The sequence below is a fragment of the Heterodontus francisci genome, chromosome 19 (genome assembly GCF_036365525.1).
Source record: "Heterodontus francisci isolate sHetFra1 chromosome 19, sHetFra1.hap1, whole genome shotgun sequence".
In the NCBI taxonomy this organism is placed as follows: domain Eukaryota; kingdom Metazoa; phylum Chordata; class Chondrichthyes; order Heterodontiformes; family Heterodontidae; genus Heterodontus; species Heterodontus francisci.
In genome coordinates this window covers 77920646-77939755 of record NC_090389.1, presented here as the reverse complement: position 1 = coordinate 77939755, position 19110 = coordinate 77920646, and the positions used below count along the sequence as shown (strand labels likewise).

The following is a 19110-nucleotide window of genomic DNA, read 5'->3' as shown; positions in this document are numbered from 1 at the left end:
ACAAAAGCAGCAGTTAGGTGAACTAACATGAATGGGCCAAGGTTCCAGTTTGTCCATCTATTTGCAAGATACTGCATTAACTCACCCACATACATGATACTGCAGCAATAAATTCTTCCATTAGGTCACAGAGAAGGGATGGCGGTAACTACATGCGAGGGTCAACTTGAGAGAACAACTACTTCCCTGCTGTTAACGTTAAGGCTTCAACCATATAAGGCCTAAGGCTCTGGAATTCCCTCCCCAAACCTCTTTGCTTCTCCAACTCTCTCTCCTCCCTTAAAACTCTGCTTAAAACCTTCCTCTTTGTGCCAAGTTAATAAAAGTAAAATACTGCAGATGCTGGAAATCTGAAATAAAAACAAAAAATGCTGGAAATACTCAGCAGGTCTGGCAGCATCTGTGGAGAGAGAAGCAGAGTCAATGTTTCAGGTCAGAGACCTTTCATCGGAACTGACAAATATTAGAAATGTAAACGGTTTTAAGCAAGTAAAGCGGGGGTGGGGCAAGAGATAACAAAAGAGGTGTTGATAGGACAGGGTCACAGAGAATAACTGACCAGTAGGTCATGGAACAAAGGCAAACGGTATGTTAATAGTGTGCTGAAAGACAAAGCGTTAGTGCAGAGAGGGTGTTAATTGACTGTAAAATGAACAGCCCTGGCTCCAAGCACAAACATTTAACAAAAATCAGTGGGTAGGCACAGTAGAAACAAACTAAACAAACTAAAATAAACAAATAAAAAAAGAAAAAATAACTAAATATAAAAAGGGCGCCCCATCATGCTCTGAAATTATTGAACTCAATGCTCAGTCCGGCAGGCTGTAGTATGCCTAATCGGTAAATGAGATGCTGTTCCTTGAGCTTGCGTTGATGTTTGCTGGAACACTGCAGCAATCCCAGGACAGAGATGTGAGCATGAGAGCAGGGGGGAGTGTTGAAATGGCAAGCAACTGGAAGTTCGGGGTCCTGCTTGCGGACTGAGCGGAGGACGATCCTTTGGATGTGGAGGCTGGTGGGGTGGAAAGTGAGGGCAAGGGGAACCCTGTCGCAATTCTGGGAGGGAGGGAAAGGGGTGAGGGTAGAGGTGTGGGAAATGGGTCGGACATGGTTGATAGCCTGTCAAGCACAGTGGGGGGGAATCCTTGGTTGAGGAAAAAGGAAGACATATCAGAAGCACTGTCGTGGAAGTTAGCATCATCAGAGCAGATGCGTCGGAGATGGAGAAACTGGGAGAATGGAATGGAGTCCTTACAGGTGGCAGGGTGTGAAGAAGTGTAGTCGAGGTAGCTGTGGGAGTCGGTGGGCTTATAATGAATATTAGTAGACAGACTATCCCCAGAGATAGAGACAGAGAAGTCGAGGAAGGAAAGGGAAGTGTCGGAGATGGACCATGTGAAGGTGAGAGAAGGGTGGAAATTAGAAGCAAAGTTGATGAAGTTTTCCAGATCAGGGTGGGAGGAAACGGCACCGATAGTCATCAATGTACCGGAAAAAGAGTTGGGGGAGGGGGCCTGAGTAGGACTGGAACAAGGAATGTTCGACATATCCCACAAAAAGACAGGCATAACTACGACCCATGCGGGTACCCATTGCAACATCTTCTACTTGAAGGAAGTGAGTGGAGTTGAAGGAGAAGGTATTCAATGTGAGAACAAGTTCAGCCAGGCGGAGGAGGGTGGTGGTGGATGGGGACTGGTTGGGCCTCTGTTCAAGGAAGAAGCAGACAGCCCTCAAACCGTCCTGGTGGGGGATGGAGGTGTAGAGAGATTGGACGTCCATAGTGAAGAGGAGGCAGTTAGGGCCAGGAAAGTGATAATTGTCAAAGTGACGTAGGGCGTCAGAAGAGTCACAGATGTAGGGGGAAGAGACTGGACCAAGGGAGTCAAGATAGGAAGAAATAAGTTCAGTGGGGCAGGAACAGGTTGAAACGATGGGTCTGCCAGGACAGTCCTGTTTGTGGATTTTGGGAAGGAGGTAGAAGCGGGCTGTCCGGAGTTGCGGGACTATGAGGTTGGAAGCTGTAGAGGGAAGATCTCCAGAGGAGATGAGGTGAGTGACAGTCCTGTGGACAGTAGCTTGATGTTCGCTGGTGGGGTCATAGTCCAGGGGGAAGTAGGAAGAAGTGACTGAGATTTGGCGCTGAGCCTCTGCAAGGTAGAGGTTGGTACGCCAGATAACAACATCACCACCCTTGTCTGCAGGTTTTGATGACAATGTCAGGGTTAGACCTGAGAGAACGGAGTGCGGCAAGTTCAGAGGGGGGCAGGTTAGAGTGAGTGGGGGGGGGGACAGAGAAATTGAGACAACCGATGTCTCGCCGACAGTTTTCAATGAACCGATCAAGAGGGGGTAAGAGGCCAGGGGGAGGGGTCCAAGTAAAGGGAGAATACTGGAGGCAGGTGAATGGGTCTGCTGGTCGGGGGGAGGACTCCTGGTCAAAGAAGTGAGCATGGAGGCGAAGGTGACTTTGACCAAGTGTTTGGTCACCTACCATAGTGTCTCCTCCTTTAGCTCTGTGCCAATTTTCTGTTGCATTTCGCTGCTGTGAAGTGCGTTATGTGAGTTTCCATTGTCACAAAGAGTTTTGTTTTTTTATTTGTAAGCTTAGAATTCTGTGTGTTTTTAAAAGACTGTGAAAAGGATTTTCTGTGAACATTGAATGCTGAAACTTGGTGTTTGAATTGAGTGGGACAGACTGCATTGTGGAGACCAGTAAGCTGACAGGCAGGAGGCAGAACAAACTGGCTGGGACCTGTTTTTTACAGTCCAGAGAAAAAGACCTCTCCCTTGAAAAGAAGGCTTGCCTCTCTTGTAAAAAGAAATTCTACATTTGAAGTGGTTGCTGTGGTCTGCCTGGAGAGAGAAAAAAGACCCCTGGAGAGGAAAAGACCCAGGAAAAGAGGAGTTGCTGCTCTCTGTGAAGCAAGGCTCCTTTGCTGAGAGGAGGCCCTGCGTTTTTAAAGGTAGCAGATTCCTACTGCCTCCCGGCTTTGAGAAATCCCTGCCTCAGGAGTGATTCCTGTTGCCTCATATGTTTTGAGAGATCCTGAAAGCTCGAGAAAGCTTCTATTACTAGTCTGCTATTTCAAAACCCAAGTCAACCTGTTGCTACACCCTTTGCTGAAAGATCTGTGTGACGCCTGCTGCAGGCTAAGTGCCGTGACCGCCTACCCATCACAGTCTGTTCATCAATCTTGCCTGGACAGACTTCGAGTGGAATCCAACTATTCGACTCTGGGACACTCTTCCAACCCAGAAATATCCTACCAGAACGTGACAACCTAATTATTTTATTATTCCTAAGAAACAGTTGTAATCCGAAAACATCCTTTTTTCCCAATTAACTGGTTTCTTTTTGAATATATGTGTGTGTGTGTATGAGGGTTAGGAAGAATAAGAAGTTTAAAAAAAAAATCTTTTCACATATAGAGTTATCTCATTATTGTTTAAGACTTAGTTTATTAATAATTAGTTAATTTTGTTGTTATTTAAAGAAAACTGGTTTGGTGTGCTTTATTCTGGGGGACAAATAAAGAGTTTGATTCGGTTACTTTCCGGTAGGTGGGAAACTTTACTAATATACTATGACCTGTGAAGTAGTGGGACTGAATTAACAGTGCATTACTCCCGCCTTGGTCATAACACCATTTTGTGTTAAAACTTGGGAATGTATATTTTTAAAAACTGAAAAGGATTTCATGGACATTGAATCATCTGGATATTGCTGTACTTCGGGTGCCTTTTTTTTAAAAGAAAGGTGAACAAAAGGTTGACCAGTAAACAAGTACTAGAAAACATGTGATTTCAAGTAAACGTAGTGGGGGGAAGTAGCCGGGGAGGGTAGTGTTGTGATAAGACAGAATTCATGATTATCATAAGACTTTCCTGGAAAAAGTTTGGTTTCATTTTGAACTGTTAAAAGCCATCTGGTTTTTGGACTAAAAGAGGCAGTTGGAGATCTGCATATTGACCTGCCAGGAGATCGGAAGAAAAACCAGACAACAATTACTTTTCTTTGAAGAATCTCTGCTATTGAAAAGCAAAAGCCTGAATGAAGTTGTATTGTTGTCTCCTGTATTTTTGAGACATCCTGAATGTGTGCAGAAACCTTGCATCTTTAAAAGGACTTTGCATCAAATGTGTGAGAACTGAAACCTGTGTTGCTGCACACCTACTATTACACCTATGTGAAACCTTTTTTTTTGTCTGGTTAACTGGTTTTTAGATGTATGTGCGTGTGCGTGAGAGCTGGGATAAAAAAAGGGGCTTTAATATTTCAATTCGCGTATATGTTTACTTCATTACTGGTTAAGACTTGATTTATAATAAACAGATAATTTTGTTGTTTATTAAAGAAAGCTAGTTGGGGTGCTTTATCCTGGGGACAAATAGAGTATCTAATTGACTGTATCAGAAGTAGGAAAATTTATTGATATGTTGTGACCGGTGGAGAAGTGGGACTGAGTTAACAATGCACTCCTCCCGCCTCAGTCGTAACAAGTGCCTTGGGACGTTAAAGGCCCTCTATAAATGAAGTAGCTATTGTTGTAAGTTGTCTCTGCATTGGTTAATGCAGGCTTTAGTATTGTCACTTGGAGCCAATTAAATCATCCAATTCCAATTTCCCAAGCTGTAGGGAACTATCTCACCTGTCACCATGTCTCCTTGGAGTAGTGCAGAAAATTTGCTTTCACTGGCTGGCGAAGATCAGTGGGACACTGATGGGAGCAGGATCAGTTCTAAAGAGTGTGCAGGAATGGAGGGATCTGGGGATGCATGTACAATCATCTTTGAAGTGGCAGGATATATTGAGAGAGTGGTTAGTAAAGCATATGGGATCTCGGGCTTCATATATAGAGGCATTGAGTACAAAAGCAGGGAAATTATACTGAACCTTATAAAGCTCTGGTTAGGCCACAATTAGAGGAAAACAAAATAAAAAGTAAATATCAGATGGAAAACCAGCCCACTGTATGTATGGAAAGGCTTAGAGCAGAAAGAGCAAAACAAAATTATAATACTAAAAAAGATCACTAGGTTTGTGACCAACTACGAAACTAAATTAGATCTGGAGATGGGGAATTTTGTCTCGATGTTCAACTGTGAGCTGGGTTTTCCTCCTAATCTATTGCTTAGACCATTCTTGCATCTCTGAAAACAATGTTTGCCTCTGTCCCTGCCTCTCCCTCATCATTTTTGAAACCTTAATCCATGCCTTTATTACCCAGACAGTCTCCTTGTCTCCAACAGCTACCACTTATTTAGAACACTGGCCTCTACTATCAGCCTGGGCAAGCTGCGCTGGCTCCCAGTGTCCCAGCTAATCGCTTTTAAAATCCTCATTTTCAATCCCATCCATAGCTTAGTCCCATTCTACCTACGCGATCTGCTCCAACCACATAACTTTGCATTTTGCATGTACTGGTACTTCATATTCCCCATTCATTCCATTTCCTACAGTGACTACCCTTCAAAAGTACTTCATTGGCTGTAAAGCACTTTGAGACGCCCAAGGTCCTGAAAGGCACTATATAAATATAAGTCCTTCCGTCTTTCATTCCAACATTGGTGGCCATTCTTTCAGCTCTAATACCAGTGCCGCCTGAAACTCCCTCCCTAAATCCTTCCACTTTAACACCTTTCTTCCCTACTTTCCAAACTCTCCTCTCTGGGCAGGATTTTCCCTGCGGGCTTCAGAACCCTGCCGTCACGGTCAAGTGGGGGTCAGAAGCCGCACTGAGTGGGGAACAGTCACCAGGCTGTGATTTTCCCCAAATTAGCCAATTAATGGCTAGAGCGCTTGCTGTCCAACAAACATCAGTGGGTGGGCTTTCAAAGCTGGAGGGCCAATAGGAGGCCCTCGAGCACTGAAGAAGTAGCAGTCTGCCTTTTCGGGTAAGTGAGATAGAGGGCAAGATGGAGGCACTCTCTCTCCAACTTATTTAACTTAAAAATGACTGCAGCAGCCAGGGATGGCCTCTAAGTCTGTCTGGAGCAGCTGGGACCCTGGGCTGCTATAGGGAGGCCACCTTTTTTTGTCCTCCCTCTTTGTTTATGGGATGTGGTTGGAGTCACATGTAGGCCAGACCAGGTAAGGACAGCAGATTTCCTTCCCTAAAGGACATTAGTGAACCAGATGGATTTTTACAACAACAGTTCCATGGTTAACATTAGATTAGTTTTTAAGTTGCAGATTTATTAACTGAATTTAATCTTCACCATATGGTGCAGTGGGATTTGAACCCATGCCCTTTGTGCTTTAGCCTGGACTCTGAATTACTAGTCCAGTAGCATTACCACTATACCACCACCTCCCCTATACACTTCCTCAAACCTACACTGTTCCCTGGCAGCTCTGGGAACCTGGAGGCCGACTGGAAAATTCCAGCCAGCGGTGCAAAATTCCACGTCTGCAGCCTCCATGCCTGCCCCATGGGGGTCTAAAAATTCAGCCCTTTATCTCTGCTTTCCCTCTTCTCCACTTCGGATTTTCTTTCCTCTGATGCTCAGCATCCACTTCATTTTCCCTCCCTTCCTTTAAAGGACTCGGAGGTGGTTTTCTTTACTTTAATGGGTGCTGTCGAGATGCCACTTGTACAACAGCCTGGACAGCTGAACCCAAACCTCGGCTGCACTGATTTATAACACAGCAGGCAAAGAGCTGCTGGAAATAGAGGCCAGTGAGCTCTGGGCACAGTGTTATTTCAGGGCCATGAAATTAAGAATGTTTTAATGAAACATGATTCACTGCATACCAATGATAACGTATAACATTGCAAAAGCCAAGAAAACGAAAAGGAAAAAAACTGAAAAGCTAGAAATCGGAAATAAGCTGATGCTGATTCACCAGAATGTTCTGTTTCTCCGACATTGCATTCACCAGTGGCTAAGACACATATTTAGAGGTTTCCTTACATCTTCTAATTATAAGAGTGTGATTTATGCATTAGATCTTATGACATTTTAGTTTTCAGAGTTGTTAAAGGTTGTGAAACAGTTAGGGGTGAAAATTACAATAAGATTGAGACAGATCACAAACCCATTTCACTACATGGAGGTGTGCAGATTTTTACACCAAAACGGCCGTATATTAAACCCAGTTGAGTGAGTTGAGCTCCAATTGCCAGTAGACAGGTGTGAGCTCTGCACAGTTCTTTTCCCATTGTTATGGGTGCTGTGGATCTTGTCTCAATATAAATGGGGTCAAATTCCAGAGCAATAAAAACCCTGGAGGACTGAAGGATAACTTTTACATGAGGTGGTTCTACAATCTAAAGGGAGCATCTTAATAACAAATTTAGCACTCAAAACCTGCATGTGGGAAAAAAAATAAGCGAATCACAAATGTTAACGATCACAAGACTGTAGGAACCTCACCACAAATTCAAATCCTGCGATGGAGGTGGATCCACTGATGGAGAACTCGCCATTATGGTTCGGCTCTTGAATAGTGATATTGATCTCTGTCGAAGTGTTAGGCTGATGTATTCCAGTGATTTCCAGTTTACACAACAACCTGCCAGAAAACATAAGACCTTTCTATTCCCAAATTAAAATTGAATTAGGCATGCATTTCATTCCAAACAAGAAGGAAGGGCTGCAGCTCAACATTTTAACCCTCTCAACATGCTGCATTACACAGTATTTCAGAACGCAGGCAGACCTCCTCCCTCCCCACGCTGCCCACCTCGCCAATGACTCAGATGGATTGAAGCTGTGATTATCGGGGCCACACAGATCAGGAAGGATCTCAGTTCAATCCAGTGTCTGTATCAAGTCGGCTGATCTGAGCTGCGGTGGTGATAAGGGCAGCATGCGTGCATGCAAAAGTGGGGAGGGTAGTCAAGGTTACCCCGTGATGCCACCTCAGTGAATGTACTTGGTAATGGTCATGGAGGCTTGATGAACGGACACTCGAGCGAGGTTCTGTAGAGTACCAGTGCCTATGTACCATACTCCAGGAAAGAGTTAACACTTTAGGACGAGGAAAGGAGGGAAAAGAAAGACTTGAATTGACCTCAGGATTCCCAAAGCATTTTATAGCCAATGAAGTCCCCTTGATGCATAGTCACTTATAATGTAGGGAATGCAGCAGCCAAAACTTGCACACAGCAAGCTTCCACAGAGTATTAATAATAATTTGTTTTAGTGATGTTGATTTCAGTGAGAAAACTGGCAAAAAAAGTTGAAGAACCAACAAGAATACATGAAGTAAGACGGACAAGCGACAAATGAGCCTTTATCATCCTGGAGGAGGAAAATTCTTTTCATTGCAATGATGCTTTTATCTCTTCCATATTTTGGAGGAATTCAGTTTAATCGTTACCCAGACTTCTAGAAATAGCAGAGATTTTAAGTCAGAAAGATGCTAATATCGTGCTGTCTGTTGAGGTCAATGGCAGGCTCGATCAGCAAGCATCTCCAATAAACAGAAATGGATCAGCAGCCTTCTCCTTCCTGAAGCAAATGCACCAACCCAACAGCAGAACCTGCACGTACCTGGCTGAAGTTTACCAGCCCTCTAGGGACATGCTGGGAGGTGGGGGCAGGGTGTGGGGTGGCGGTGCATAAAATGACAAGGGAATGCAGGAGGTGGAGTGCTCATTGCCTTCCCGATATCATGGAATTTTGCCGGAGGTCAAGGATGGCCTTCCCACCCAGAGGCCGTGAGGCCAAAAATTGGCCACTTAAGGACCTCTTCTCGCTGCTGCTGCTGCTATTTTACCAGCAGTGGAGGGAGTAGGGTCGAGGGCCTTCCGCCATCTGAAAGCTGGCAGCCTCCCTGCGGGCTCGGGGGAAGGGATGCCCAGCTGAAGGTCCACCCCTGATGAAAGACACCCCCCCCACCTCCTTGATTCTGGGGCCTCCTCATGCTGGGTGGTCTGGGTCTGCTGCAGTCCCAGCAGTGGCCAGCACTGCTAGGGCTGAAGAACTCTCAGCCCTCTAACTGGCCAGCAGCTCTTGGAGTTCGGGCCTCTACCCTTCAAGGGATGGAAGCCCACATTGCAGGCAGTAAACTGCCTGATTAACATTGAATTCCATCAGGGCTTCCGAAAATGACTGACGCAGGGTTGCCGCAGCAACCAGTCAAGCATCAGGATCCTCACTGCAGGGACAAAATCCAGTCCACTGTATCAGGAATTGTGTGGAATCAGGTTGCCTGTACTACCCTATTTTAGCAATCTATAGTAAGATCATGACCTCTTCTGGTCATGCACAGTATCATTGCTCTAGCCCTCATCCCAAAGGAATCTCTCCCCATTAGACAGACAGTTGGTGATATATAGCCTGAGGGTCACCACTCCTCAAGCATGGGGTAAGGTGAGGAGGCAGGCCTCCATGAACTACCACAGCCAGTATGGGGATTAAGCCTGTGATGTATGGCATCTTTCTGCATCGCACGCTAGCCAGCTGAGCTAACCAACCCCCCGATAGTATCATTACCATTAAACAAAACAGTAACTACACCTGAAAAGTAATTGATTGTAAATGAGGTGCTCTGAGACATTTCTGAGTAACAAATTAATGTGCAATAAAAATAGAAGCCTTTTCTTTCTTTACCACTGAGCATGGTGCTGAGTAATTTTTAAAAAATTATTTTACAATAGTGAAGTAATTTACACTGATGCAGTCCTAAACTGTACAATAGCTGAGACCTGGCCCTCCGAGAATCCACAGGCAGATTCCTGATAGGTTGTGAGAGGTGGTTGTGCCGGAGGCAATTTCTGTGAAACCAACAATGAAGCACCACCTGTTTTTAGACAGATTACAACACAACACTGGGTGTTGTCATGGGAACAATTAGTACAACAGAACTACAGAACAGTAAGTTTCTCTGATAAGTAAGGTGGTAATGACCGTACAATAGAAGTTTCCTCTTAAAATTTTATCTCCAATCATTGGAACATCGTGACAGAAGCCATTCAGCCCCTGATGCCTGTTCCACCATTCAATTAGATCTGTATTATAACTTTGTCTACCTGCAGACAGGACATTTTAGATGAAGTTTATTCTCACCATGGTAAAGGAGACAGGAAAATGGAACACAGTGTTCAAATCTTTTTGCCCAATCCAACGTCAACAGAAATGTTTAAATATGCTTCACTACAGAGTGGCAAAATGCTGATACTACACACACCTAAACTTCTTGCACCAATAAATGTACCCTAAAATTCCACTCAATTGTTCACATTGGTATAAAAGTGGGAGCAGAGAGACTTGCTCTCGACAGGAAACAAAATAGGAAATAGAAACAGAATCATAGGTCGCAAGGACTCATTTTAAAATTCTATCCTAATTTGCACTCAAATTTTGAGCCAAATCTCAGTATCCAAAATCGAGGATAAAATGAATTTATCCAGTATATCAGTATGATTTGAAACTGTTTGGGAATGATGGAGGAGGAGGGAGCTAAGAATTCAGTGTAATATTGCTTCACAGATATTTTGAATTGTCACCTTTTTACTCTAGATGTATTTCCAACTTCAGTGTAGCAGACCGCTCCCATAAAAAAAAGTGCTCGCTTACTACAATCTGGAATGTGCCTTTACATGCCCAATGTCTGGCTAATTTGTAATCAAATTTGCAATGTCAGTTGTGGCTCAGTTGGCAGCATGCTTACTTCTGACTCATATGGTTCTAGGTTCAAATCCCACTCTCCAGATTGAGCACAAACATCAAGGCTAACACTCCAGTGCTGCATTGTCAGAGGTGCTGTTTTTCGATGAGATGTTAAACTGAGGCCCATCCACCTGTTCAAGTGGATATAAAAAAAAATCCCCTGCTGCAATTTTGAAAAAGAGCAGGGGACTTAGCCCCAGTGTCCAGGCCAATAGTTATCTCTTAATCAACGTCACAAATAACAGATCACATTGCTGCTTGCGGGAGTTTGCTGTGTGCATACCAACTGCTGCACTTCCTGCATTACAAAAGTGATCACACTTCAAAAAGTACTTCATTGGCTGAAAAGTGCTTTGAGACATCTGGTGATTGCGAAAGGCACTGTAAGTCTTTCTTTCTTACTTATATTTATTCATTTTCAGGATGTGGGTGCAGCTGGCTGGGGAAGCATTTACTGCCCATCGCCAATTGCCCTTGAAAAGGTGGTGGTGAGCCACCTTCTTGAACCACTGCAGTCTATATAGTGCAGGTACACTCACAGTGCTGTTAGGGAGGGAGTTCCAGGATTTTGACCCAGCCACAGTGAAGGATGGTGTGTGACTTGGAGGGCAACTATCAGGCAATGCTGAGCCATGTGCCTGCTGCCCTTATCCTTCTAGTTGAGTGGTTCTCAAACATTTTTGGTTGAAGAACAGAATCTCTCTGGGCTATCTACGTCTTGCTGATGATTTCAAACAGACTGCCTTGCAGGAACCAGGCAAGCTGAGAAATACTTTGCAAAATTTGATTGTGGGGAAAGGAAACCTAAGTACGTGTCTTCTCAACTCAAACATATAGAAACAAAACCTTTAAGGTGCTTCATATTTAACATATTAACATAAAGGGGACAACTCTAAAGTGGGTGCAAGAGCAGAGGAACCTGAGTGTATATGTGCATAAGTCATTGAAGGTGGCAGGACAGGTTGAGAGAGCATACAGTGTCCTGGGTTTTATTAATAGGGGCATAGAGTACAAGAGCAAGGAAGTTATGTTGAACTTGTATAAGACACTAGTTCGGCCTCATCTGGAGTATTGCATCCAATTCTGGGCACCACACTTTAGGAAAGATGCGATGGCATTGGAGAGAGTACAGAAAAGATTCATGAGAATGGTTCCAGGGATGAGGAACTTCAGTTATGAAGACAGATTGGAGAAGTTGGGACTGTTTACCTTGGAGAAGAGAAGGCTGAGAGGTGATAGAGGTATTCAAAATCATGAGGGTTCTGGACAGAGTGGATAGGGAGAAACTGTTCCCACTTGTGAAAGGATTGAGAATGAGAGGGCACAGGTTTAAAGTGATTAACAAATGAAGCAATGGTGACATGTGGCAACTGGTTAAGGTCTGGAATGCACTGCCTGAGAATGTGGGGGAGGCAGGTTCATTTGAAGCATTCAAAAGGGATTTAGACAGTTATATGAAAAGGAAGAATGTGGAGTTATGGGAAGAAGGAGGGGAATGGCATTAGGTGAATTTCTCATTCGGAGAGCTGGTGCAGACACGATGGGCCAAATGGCCTCCTTTGCAATAACAATTCTATGATTCTGTGATATTTGAATTGAATTACTTTGTCCTCCCTCAGATACCTGCGGTAAAAAAAAAATCCCATGGCACAAATTTAAAGAAAAGCACGGGAGTTCTCCCCAGTGCCCTAGCCAATATTTATCCACCAAACAACATCAGCCTCCGATACCTGACCAGATAATGGGGGTGAATTTCCCCAGGAGGCTCTCCGACTTTTGTGACATAACTTTAGTGGAGGAGTTGTGAATCAAGGGCATTAACATTGTGTTTCTGGCATTTCCATGGCTTTTCCACCAAAATTATGCCTCACCATCGGGGGAAATTAAACCATCGAGCGTCAACATCTGACATGTGGGAGTCTTTCAAACGTCAGCTGATTAGAATCCAGGACCAGCATGTTCCTGTGAGGAAGAAAGACAAGTTTGGCAAGTTTCGGGAAGCTTGGATAACACGGGATATTGTGAGCCTAGTCAAAAAAGAAAAAGGAAGCATTTGTAAGGGCTGGAAGGCTAGGAACAGATGAAGCACTTCAGGAATATAAAGACAGTAGGAAGCAACTTAAGCAAGGAGTTAGGAGGGCTAAAAGGGGTCATGAAAAGTCATTGGCAAACTGGATTAAGGAAAATCCCAAGGCTTTTTATACATATAAAGAGCAAGAGGGTAACCAGAGAAAGGGTTGACCCACTCAAGGACAGAGAAGGGAATCTATGTGTGGAGCCAGAGGAAATGGGCGAGGTGCTAAATGAGTGCTTTGCATCAGTATTCACCAAAGAGAAGGACTTGGTGGATGATGAGCCTAGGGAAGGGAGTGCAGATAGTCTCAGTCATCTCATTGTCAAAAAGGAGGAGGTGTTGGGTGTCTTGCAAAGCATTAAGGTAGATAAGTCCCCAGGGCCTGATGGGATCTACCCTAGAATACTGAGGGAGGCAAGGGAAGAAATTGCTGGGGCCTTGACAGAAATCTTTGCATCTTCATTGGCTACAGGTGAGGTCCCAGAGGACTGGAGAATAGCCAATGTTGTGTCTTTGTTTAAGAAGGGTGGCAAGGATAATCCAGGAAATTATAGGCCGGTGAGCCTACGGCAGTGGTAGGGAAACTATTAGAGAGGATTATTCGGGACAGGATTTACTCCCATTTGGAAACAAACAAACTTATTAGCGAGAGACAGCATGGTTTTGTGAAGGGGAGGTCGTGTCTTACTAATTTGATTGAGTTTTTTGAGGAAGTGACGAAGATGATTGATGAAGGAAGGGCAGTGGATGTTATCTACATGGACTTTAGTAAAGCCTTTGACAAGGTCCCGCATGGCAGACTGGTACAAAAGGTGAAGTCACACGGGATCAGAGGTGAGCTGGCAAGATGGATACAGAACTGGCTCGGTCATAGAAGACAGAGGGTATCAGTGGATGGGTGTTTTTCTGAATGGAGGGATGTGACTAGTGGTGTTCCACAGGGATCAGTGCTGGGACCTTTGCTGTTTGTAGTATATATAAATGATTTGGAGGAAAATGTAGCTGGTCTGATTAGTAAGTTTGCGGACGACACAAAGGTTGGTGGAGTTGCGGATACTGATGAGGATTGTCAGGGGATACAGCAGGATATAGATCAGTTGGAGACTTGGGTGGAGAAATGGCAGATGGAGTTTAATCCGGACAAATGTGAGGTAATGCATTTTGGAAGGTCTAATGCAGGTCGGAGGTATACAGTAAATGGCAGAACCCTTAGGAGTATTGAAAGGCAGAGAGATCTGGGCGTACAGGTCCACAGGTCACTGAAAGTGGCAACGCAGGTGGATAAGGTAGTCAAGAAGGCATTCGGCATGCTTGCCTTCATCGGTCGGGGCATAGAGTATAAAAATTGGCAAGTCATGTTGCAGCTGTACAGAACCTTAGTTAGGTCACACTTAGAATATTGCGTGCAATTCTGGTCACCACACTACCAGAAGGACGTGGAGGCTTTGGAGAAGGTACAGAGGAGGTTTACCAGGATGTTGCCTGGTCTGGAGGGCATTAGCTATGAGGAGAGGTTGGAAAAACTCAGATTGTTTTCACTGGAACAACGGAGGTGGAGGGGCGACATGATAGAGGTTTACCAAGTTATGAGCGGCGTGGACAGAGTAGATAGTCAGAAGCTTTTTCCCAAGGTGGAAGAGTCAGTTACTAGGGGACATAGGTTTAAGGTGCGGGGGGCAAAGTTTAGAGGGGATGTGCGAGGCAAGTTCTTTACACAGAGGGTGGTGAGTGCCTGGAACTTGCTGCCAGGGGAGGTGGTGGAAGCAGTTACGATAGCGATGTTTAAGAGACATCGTGACAAAGACATGAATAGGAAGGGAATAGAGGGATATGGGCCCCAGAAGTGCAGAAGGTGTTAGTTTAGGCAGGCATCAAGATCAGCGCAGGCTTGGAGGGCTGAATGGCCTGTTCCTGTGCTGTACTGTTCTTTGTTCTTTGAGGGACTGTGTGGGGGGCATTTTCCAACTGGCCAACTACCTATGTTTTGCCTGGAAAACAAGTGGTCAACAATTTAAAAGTCTTTGCAACTTGGTCACCCCATTAACAGCCACGACCTGCCTGATACAATTTTCAAATTGGCCTGCAAAGGGGCCAAGCAGCCTCTCTACCTGAAACAGACTGGAGGCTGCTTAAATTTGCAATTCATTTGCAATTTTCGGTTACGAATGGCCAGCGTGCACACGTGGCCATTTATACCAGGTGTTTCATGGCCTAACCAGCACTCCTTAAAGAGACCTCTGTAGACCACTCAAAAAATGACACCGATAGATTTATTTTTGGGGGTCGAGGAGGGCCTCACACCTGCAAGAACAGGTGGGCACAGCTTCCACTGCACTGCCTTCGGACTCATTTTGGCCGCTACTTTAAAATCACTCCCTAAATGTCTATATTTTGAGCTAGGTGATTTTCTGCAACAAAGATAAGAACTTGCGCCTTTCACAACCCTGTATGTCCTAAAGCCATCCAAGTATTTTTGCATTGTAGTCATGCTTGTAATGTGGGAAACACTGCAGCCAGTTTGCACACTGCAAGCTCCCACAAACAGGCCTGTGAACGGCCTTCCCGCCCCGCTGCCAATTGAGGCCCTTAACTGGATAATTAATCCTTAATTAAGGGCTCTTCCCACCACAGCCACAGTTACTCGTGTGGTGGGCGGCCCTGCCGCCGCATGGGAAGCACGGCATGAAAAACCATGCGGGCGGCTTCCCGGCTGCGGGGGAGGGGCGGGGGCCCTCCTTCAAAGGCACTTCATGCCTGAATGAGGGACCCAACATCAGGAACGGGGGCTCGCAGAGGGCCACCCCCAGCCCTTGCTGCTGAACCCTGCCCCCCCCCCCCACCACCCCCTTCCCTCGTAACCCCACCATGCAAGACCCCTCCCGCTGTGACCTACTTTAAGCCTGGCTCCAGTGCCGCTCCTCAGTGTCTGGTCGCTGCAGCTACAGCAGCAGCCACCACCTCCGCGGTGGCGCTGCAGCTGCCGGCTTCTGATTGGCCGTCAGCTCTCCAAGGCCGGGACTTGCGGCGACAGGATCCTGAATCCTACAAAGGCCTGTCACTGTCAAGATTGGTATTAAATTCAGATTGCCTTCCGTACAAGAGGAGACATGGGGATGCCGCCGTCAGTTTCCCACAATGTCGAGACCACTGCCGCCAGCATAAAATTCCATCCAGGGAGTAAGACCTATCTAACAGTTTGTACAGGTCACATTTATGAATTGACCAGTAATCAAAGGGCTGTGATCTATAGATGAATATTGTATCATTGTAGTATCCCTAGGAGTAAAATAAAAGCTGTGGAAACACCAGGCTCAGGATTGCCAGACTTTTCACACCGTTTTTCTAATATATAACAGATGGCATAAGAGTGACTGTTAAATCAGTGGCTTAACCACAGCATGGCGCGGTCAAGACAGTCCTGCCCGACTTCAGTGGGAGCTTGTTTAGTTTCTTGCCACTCCCACCACAAGCATTAAATAGTCTGCTCCCCACACTCTTTATAAAACCTGTCTGATTTCGCCCGGCAGATCAATCACCTTCCCCGTGTTGCAGGAAGTAGACTGAAAGGAAAACTGTTGGACTGGCAAAAAGGGCAAGTGTAAAGAGAGAGTGAGGGAGGGGGGAAATGGGAGGGAAAAGTAAGGGAGGAGAGAGAAAAAAGTGAGGGAAAGGGTAGAGACAAAAAATACATGGTGTAGAAGTGAGGCGAGCAGAGGCAAAAGTGAGGAGGGAGCCAGAAACACTTTGAAAGTGAGGGAGGTGAGCGAGAGAGACACATATAAAACAAAGGAGAAGGTGAGAGCCATGTAAATGTGGAGGAAGGTAGAGAGGGGAAAACAAAGTAGGGAACCAACACAAGAAACAGAAGTAAAGAAAAACACACAAAACAAAAGTGTTCATGAGAGAGACACTGAAGGGACGAGAAACAGAAGTGCGGTAGTGAGAGAAAACAGATGGAGGAGAGAAAGAGAAAACCAGAAATGGAGTGGGAATATGAAGACGCAGTCTGACAGAAAGAAAATGAAGAGCAAGCACAGAAGTGCTGCAGGAGATTGAGAGTGGCAGATTGAAGGAACAGAGCTGGATAAAAGGAAGAGAGAGAGAGACAGAGAAGAGGGAAAGGCAAGCAATGCAGATGAATGGAAAAAAAAGTTGAGGTAAAACAGATATGTTTTACACAAGGGTGTGAGAAGCTGATTTTTTTTTGTGGTGCTCAGTACAAAGAAGCTTGAGACGAGTGAGTCAGATAGTTTTGTTCAAACTTGTAGTCAAGAATGATGATTTGCCGAGCGAGCCTTGCATGACGGCAAGTGGGTGAGCCTTCAATATCCCAATCATCACTTTGTTGGTGGCTGTCTCAATATATGAAGTAGCAGAGTTGGGGAAGAATTCTTCTGTTCATCATTTGTTGTGACATCATTAGCGTGTGTATAAAGAAGGCGATGACAACTTTACTACCAATAGTGAACTGAGGAATTCTTACATCACCATTTAAAAAAAATAACTGTATACTTCACGTGATTAGACATGCGATATCTGTAGAGACAGATCACTTATTACTAGGGGAGGCGGTGGTGTAGTGGTAACGTCACTGAACTAGTAATCCAGAGGCCCAAGCCGATGCCCTCGGGACACGGGTTCAAATCTCACCACAGCAGCTGTTGGAATTTAAATAATGAATAAAAGTCTGGAATTGAAAGCTCGCCTCAGTATTGGTGCTGTGAAATTATCATCAATTGTCATAAAAACCCATCTGGTTCGCTAATGTCCTTTGGGGAAGGAAATCTGCCGTCCTTACCTGGTCTGGCCTACATGTGACTTCAGACCGATAGCAAATATGGTTAACTTTTAACTGCCCTCTGAAATGGCCTAGCAAGCCACTCAGTTGTCAAGGGCAATCAGGGATGGGCAACAAATGCTGGCCTTGCCAGTGACGCCCATGTCACATAAAAGGGTAAAAAAAAACTTATGTGAAGTTTCCAGCACTTCATGGATTTAGCATGAACACTTTTCTGCCTTCCTGTCCCCAGCTTAACTGATGGTCCCCCTGTGTGGAACATTGGTCTCCATCCACCTATGCAAGGGAGATGAAAAAATGCCAAATCTATCAGGATTCCAATTCTTGTCACTCAGTGTTTGTGCATAGAATGTTCAGCACAGAAACAGACCATTTGACCTAACTGCTCCATTCCACTGTGTGTGCTCCACATGAGCCATCTCCTCCTACCCCTCTTCTTCTCAGCCTATCAGTATAACCTCCTATTCCCTCCTCCCATATGTTTATCCAGCTTCTCTTTAAATGCATTGAATGCTAATCATAAAAATCATAAAATATGACCTCTATGACTGCGAGTTCCACATTCTCACCACTCTCTGGGAATTCAGGAGTCATGTCTTTACCCAATCAGATTTATTAGTGACTATCTTATATTTATGGCCTCTTGTTTTGGACTCTTCCACAAGTGGAAACATCGGGCTGGATTTCCCTGCAAGCTGTGAACCCCGCCATCAGGCTCAAATGTGGGTCAGAAGCCCGCACTGTGTGGGAAACAGCCACCCACTGTGATTTACCCCCAGGCAGCCAATTAATGGCCAGAGGGCAGGCTCGCTATTCAATTAAGAATGGCGGGTGGGCTCTCGAAGCTGGAGAGCCTGTCACAGGCCCTCCAGCTTGAAAGGAGCAGCAGGCTGCAATGGAAGGTAAGTATGTAAGTGTCCTCTCTCCAACTTTTTAAAATTTAAATGAATTAAAAAATGGCTTTTGCAGTCCTGTGGAGGGGGTGGGCAGCCGGGAGGGGGGCCTCTACAGTGTGGCCTGCAGCTGCCCAGGCAGGCAGGGAAGGAGGGCCTGTAGACCTCCCGGGAGCACTGGACCCCTGATCTGCCTCTGGGAGGCCGACTCAAAGTAGTTACCTGGCCGCCATCGCCCGGGGGAACCCCGAGGCTGACTGGAAAATCCCCTTTAATTGGCTTCAAGTGGCTCTTAATGAGCCAGATCAGCTACCCACCATGTGTGGATGGATAGCCCTGTCACTCCCCCATCCTACCTCAGTGAAAATGGCGTTAGGACGGGATGGAGATGGGGAACAGGCCCACAGGCTATTTTAGCGCCTGCCGCCTCCAATCCCAGCCCCAGTGGGGCCTAAAGTTCAAGTCCATCTTCTCTGCATCTATCCAGGGTATTCTAACCCCCACCATCCCCCAAGCTCCGCCAGACAATAATAACCCATCAAACACTCACAAAGAACAAAGAACAGTACAGCACAGGAACAGGCCATTCAGCCCTCCAAGCCTGCGCCGATCTTGATGCTTGCCTAAACTAAAACCTTCTACACTTCCGGGGACCGTATCCCTCTATTCCCTTCCTATTCATGTATTTGTCAAGATGCCTCTTAAACGTCGCTATTGTACCT

At 45.4% G+C, this 19110-nt stretch overlaps 1 protein-coding gene across 3 annotated transcripts in view; it reads right to left on the bottom strand.

Moving 5' to 3' along the window:
- mst1rb (macrophage stimulating 1 receptor b) overlaps nt 1–19110 on the bottom strand; it is a 131269-nt gene that overhangs the window by 40227 nt on the left and 71932 nt on the right. For all 3 annotated transcript variants that reach the window (XM_068052055.1, XM_068052054.1, XM_068052056.1), the window contains one exon: nt 7381–7519. In XM_068052055.1, coding sequence (XP_067908156.1) covers nt 7381–7519 — 139 coding nt within the window. The remainder of the gene's footprint in view (nt 1–7380; nt 7520–19110) is intronic.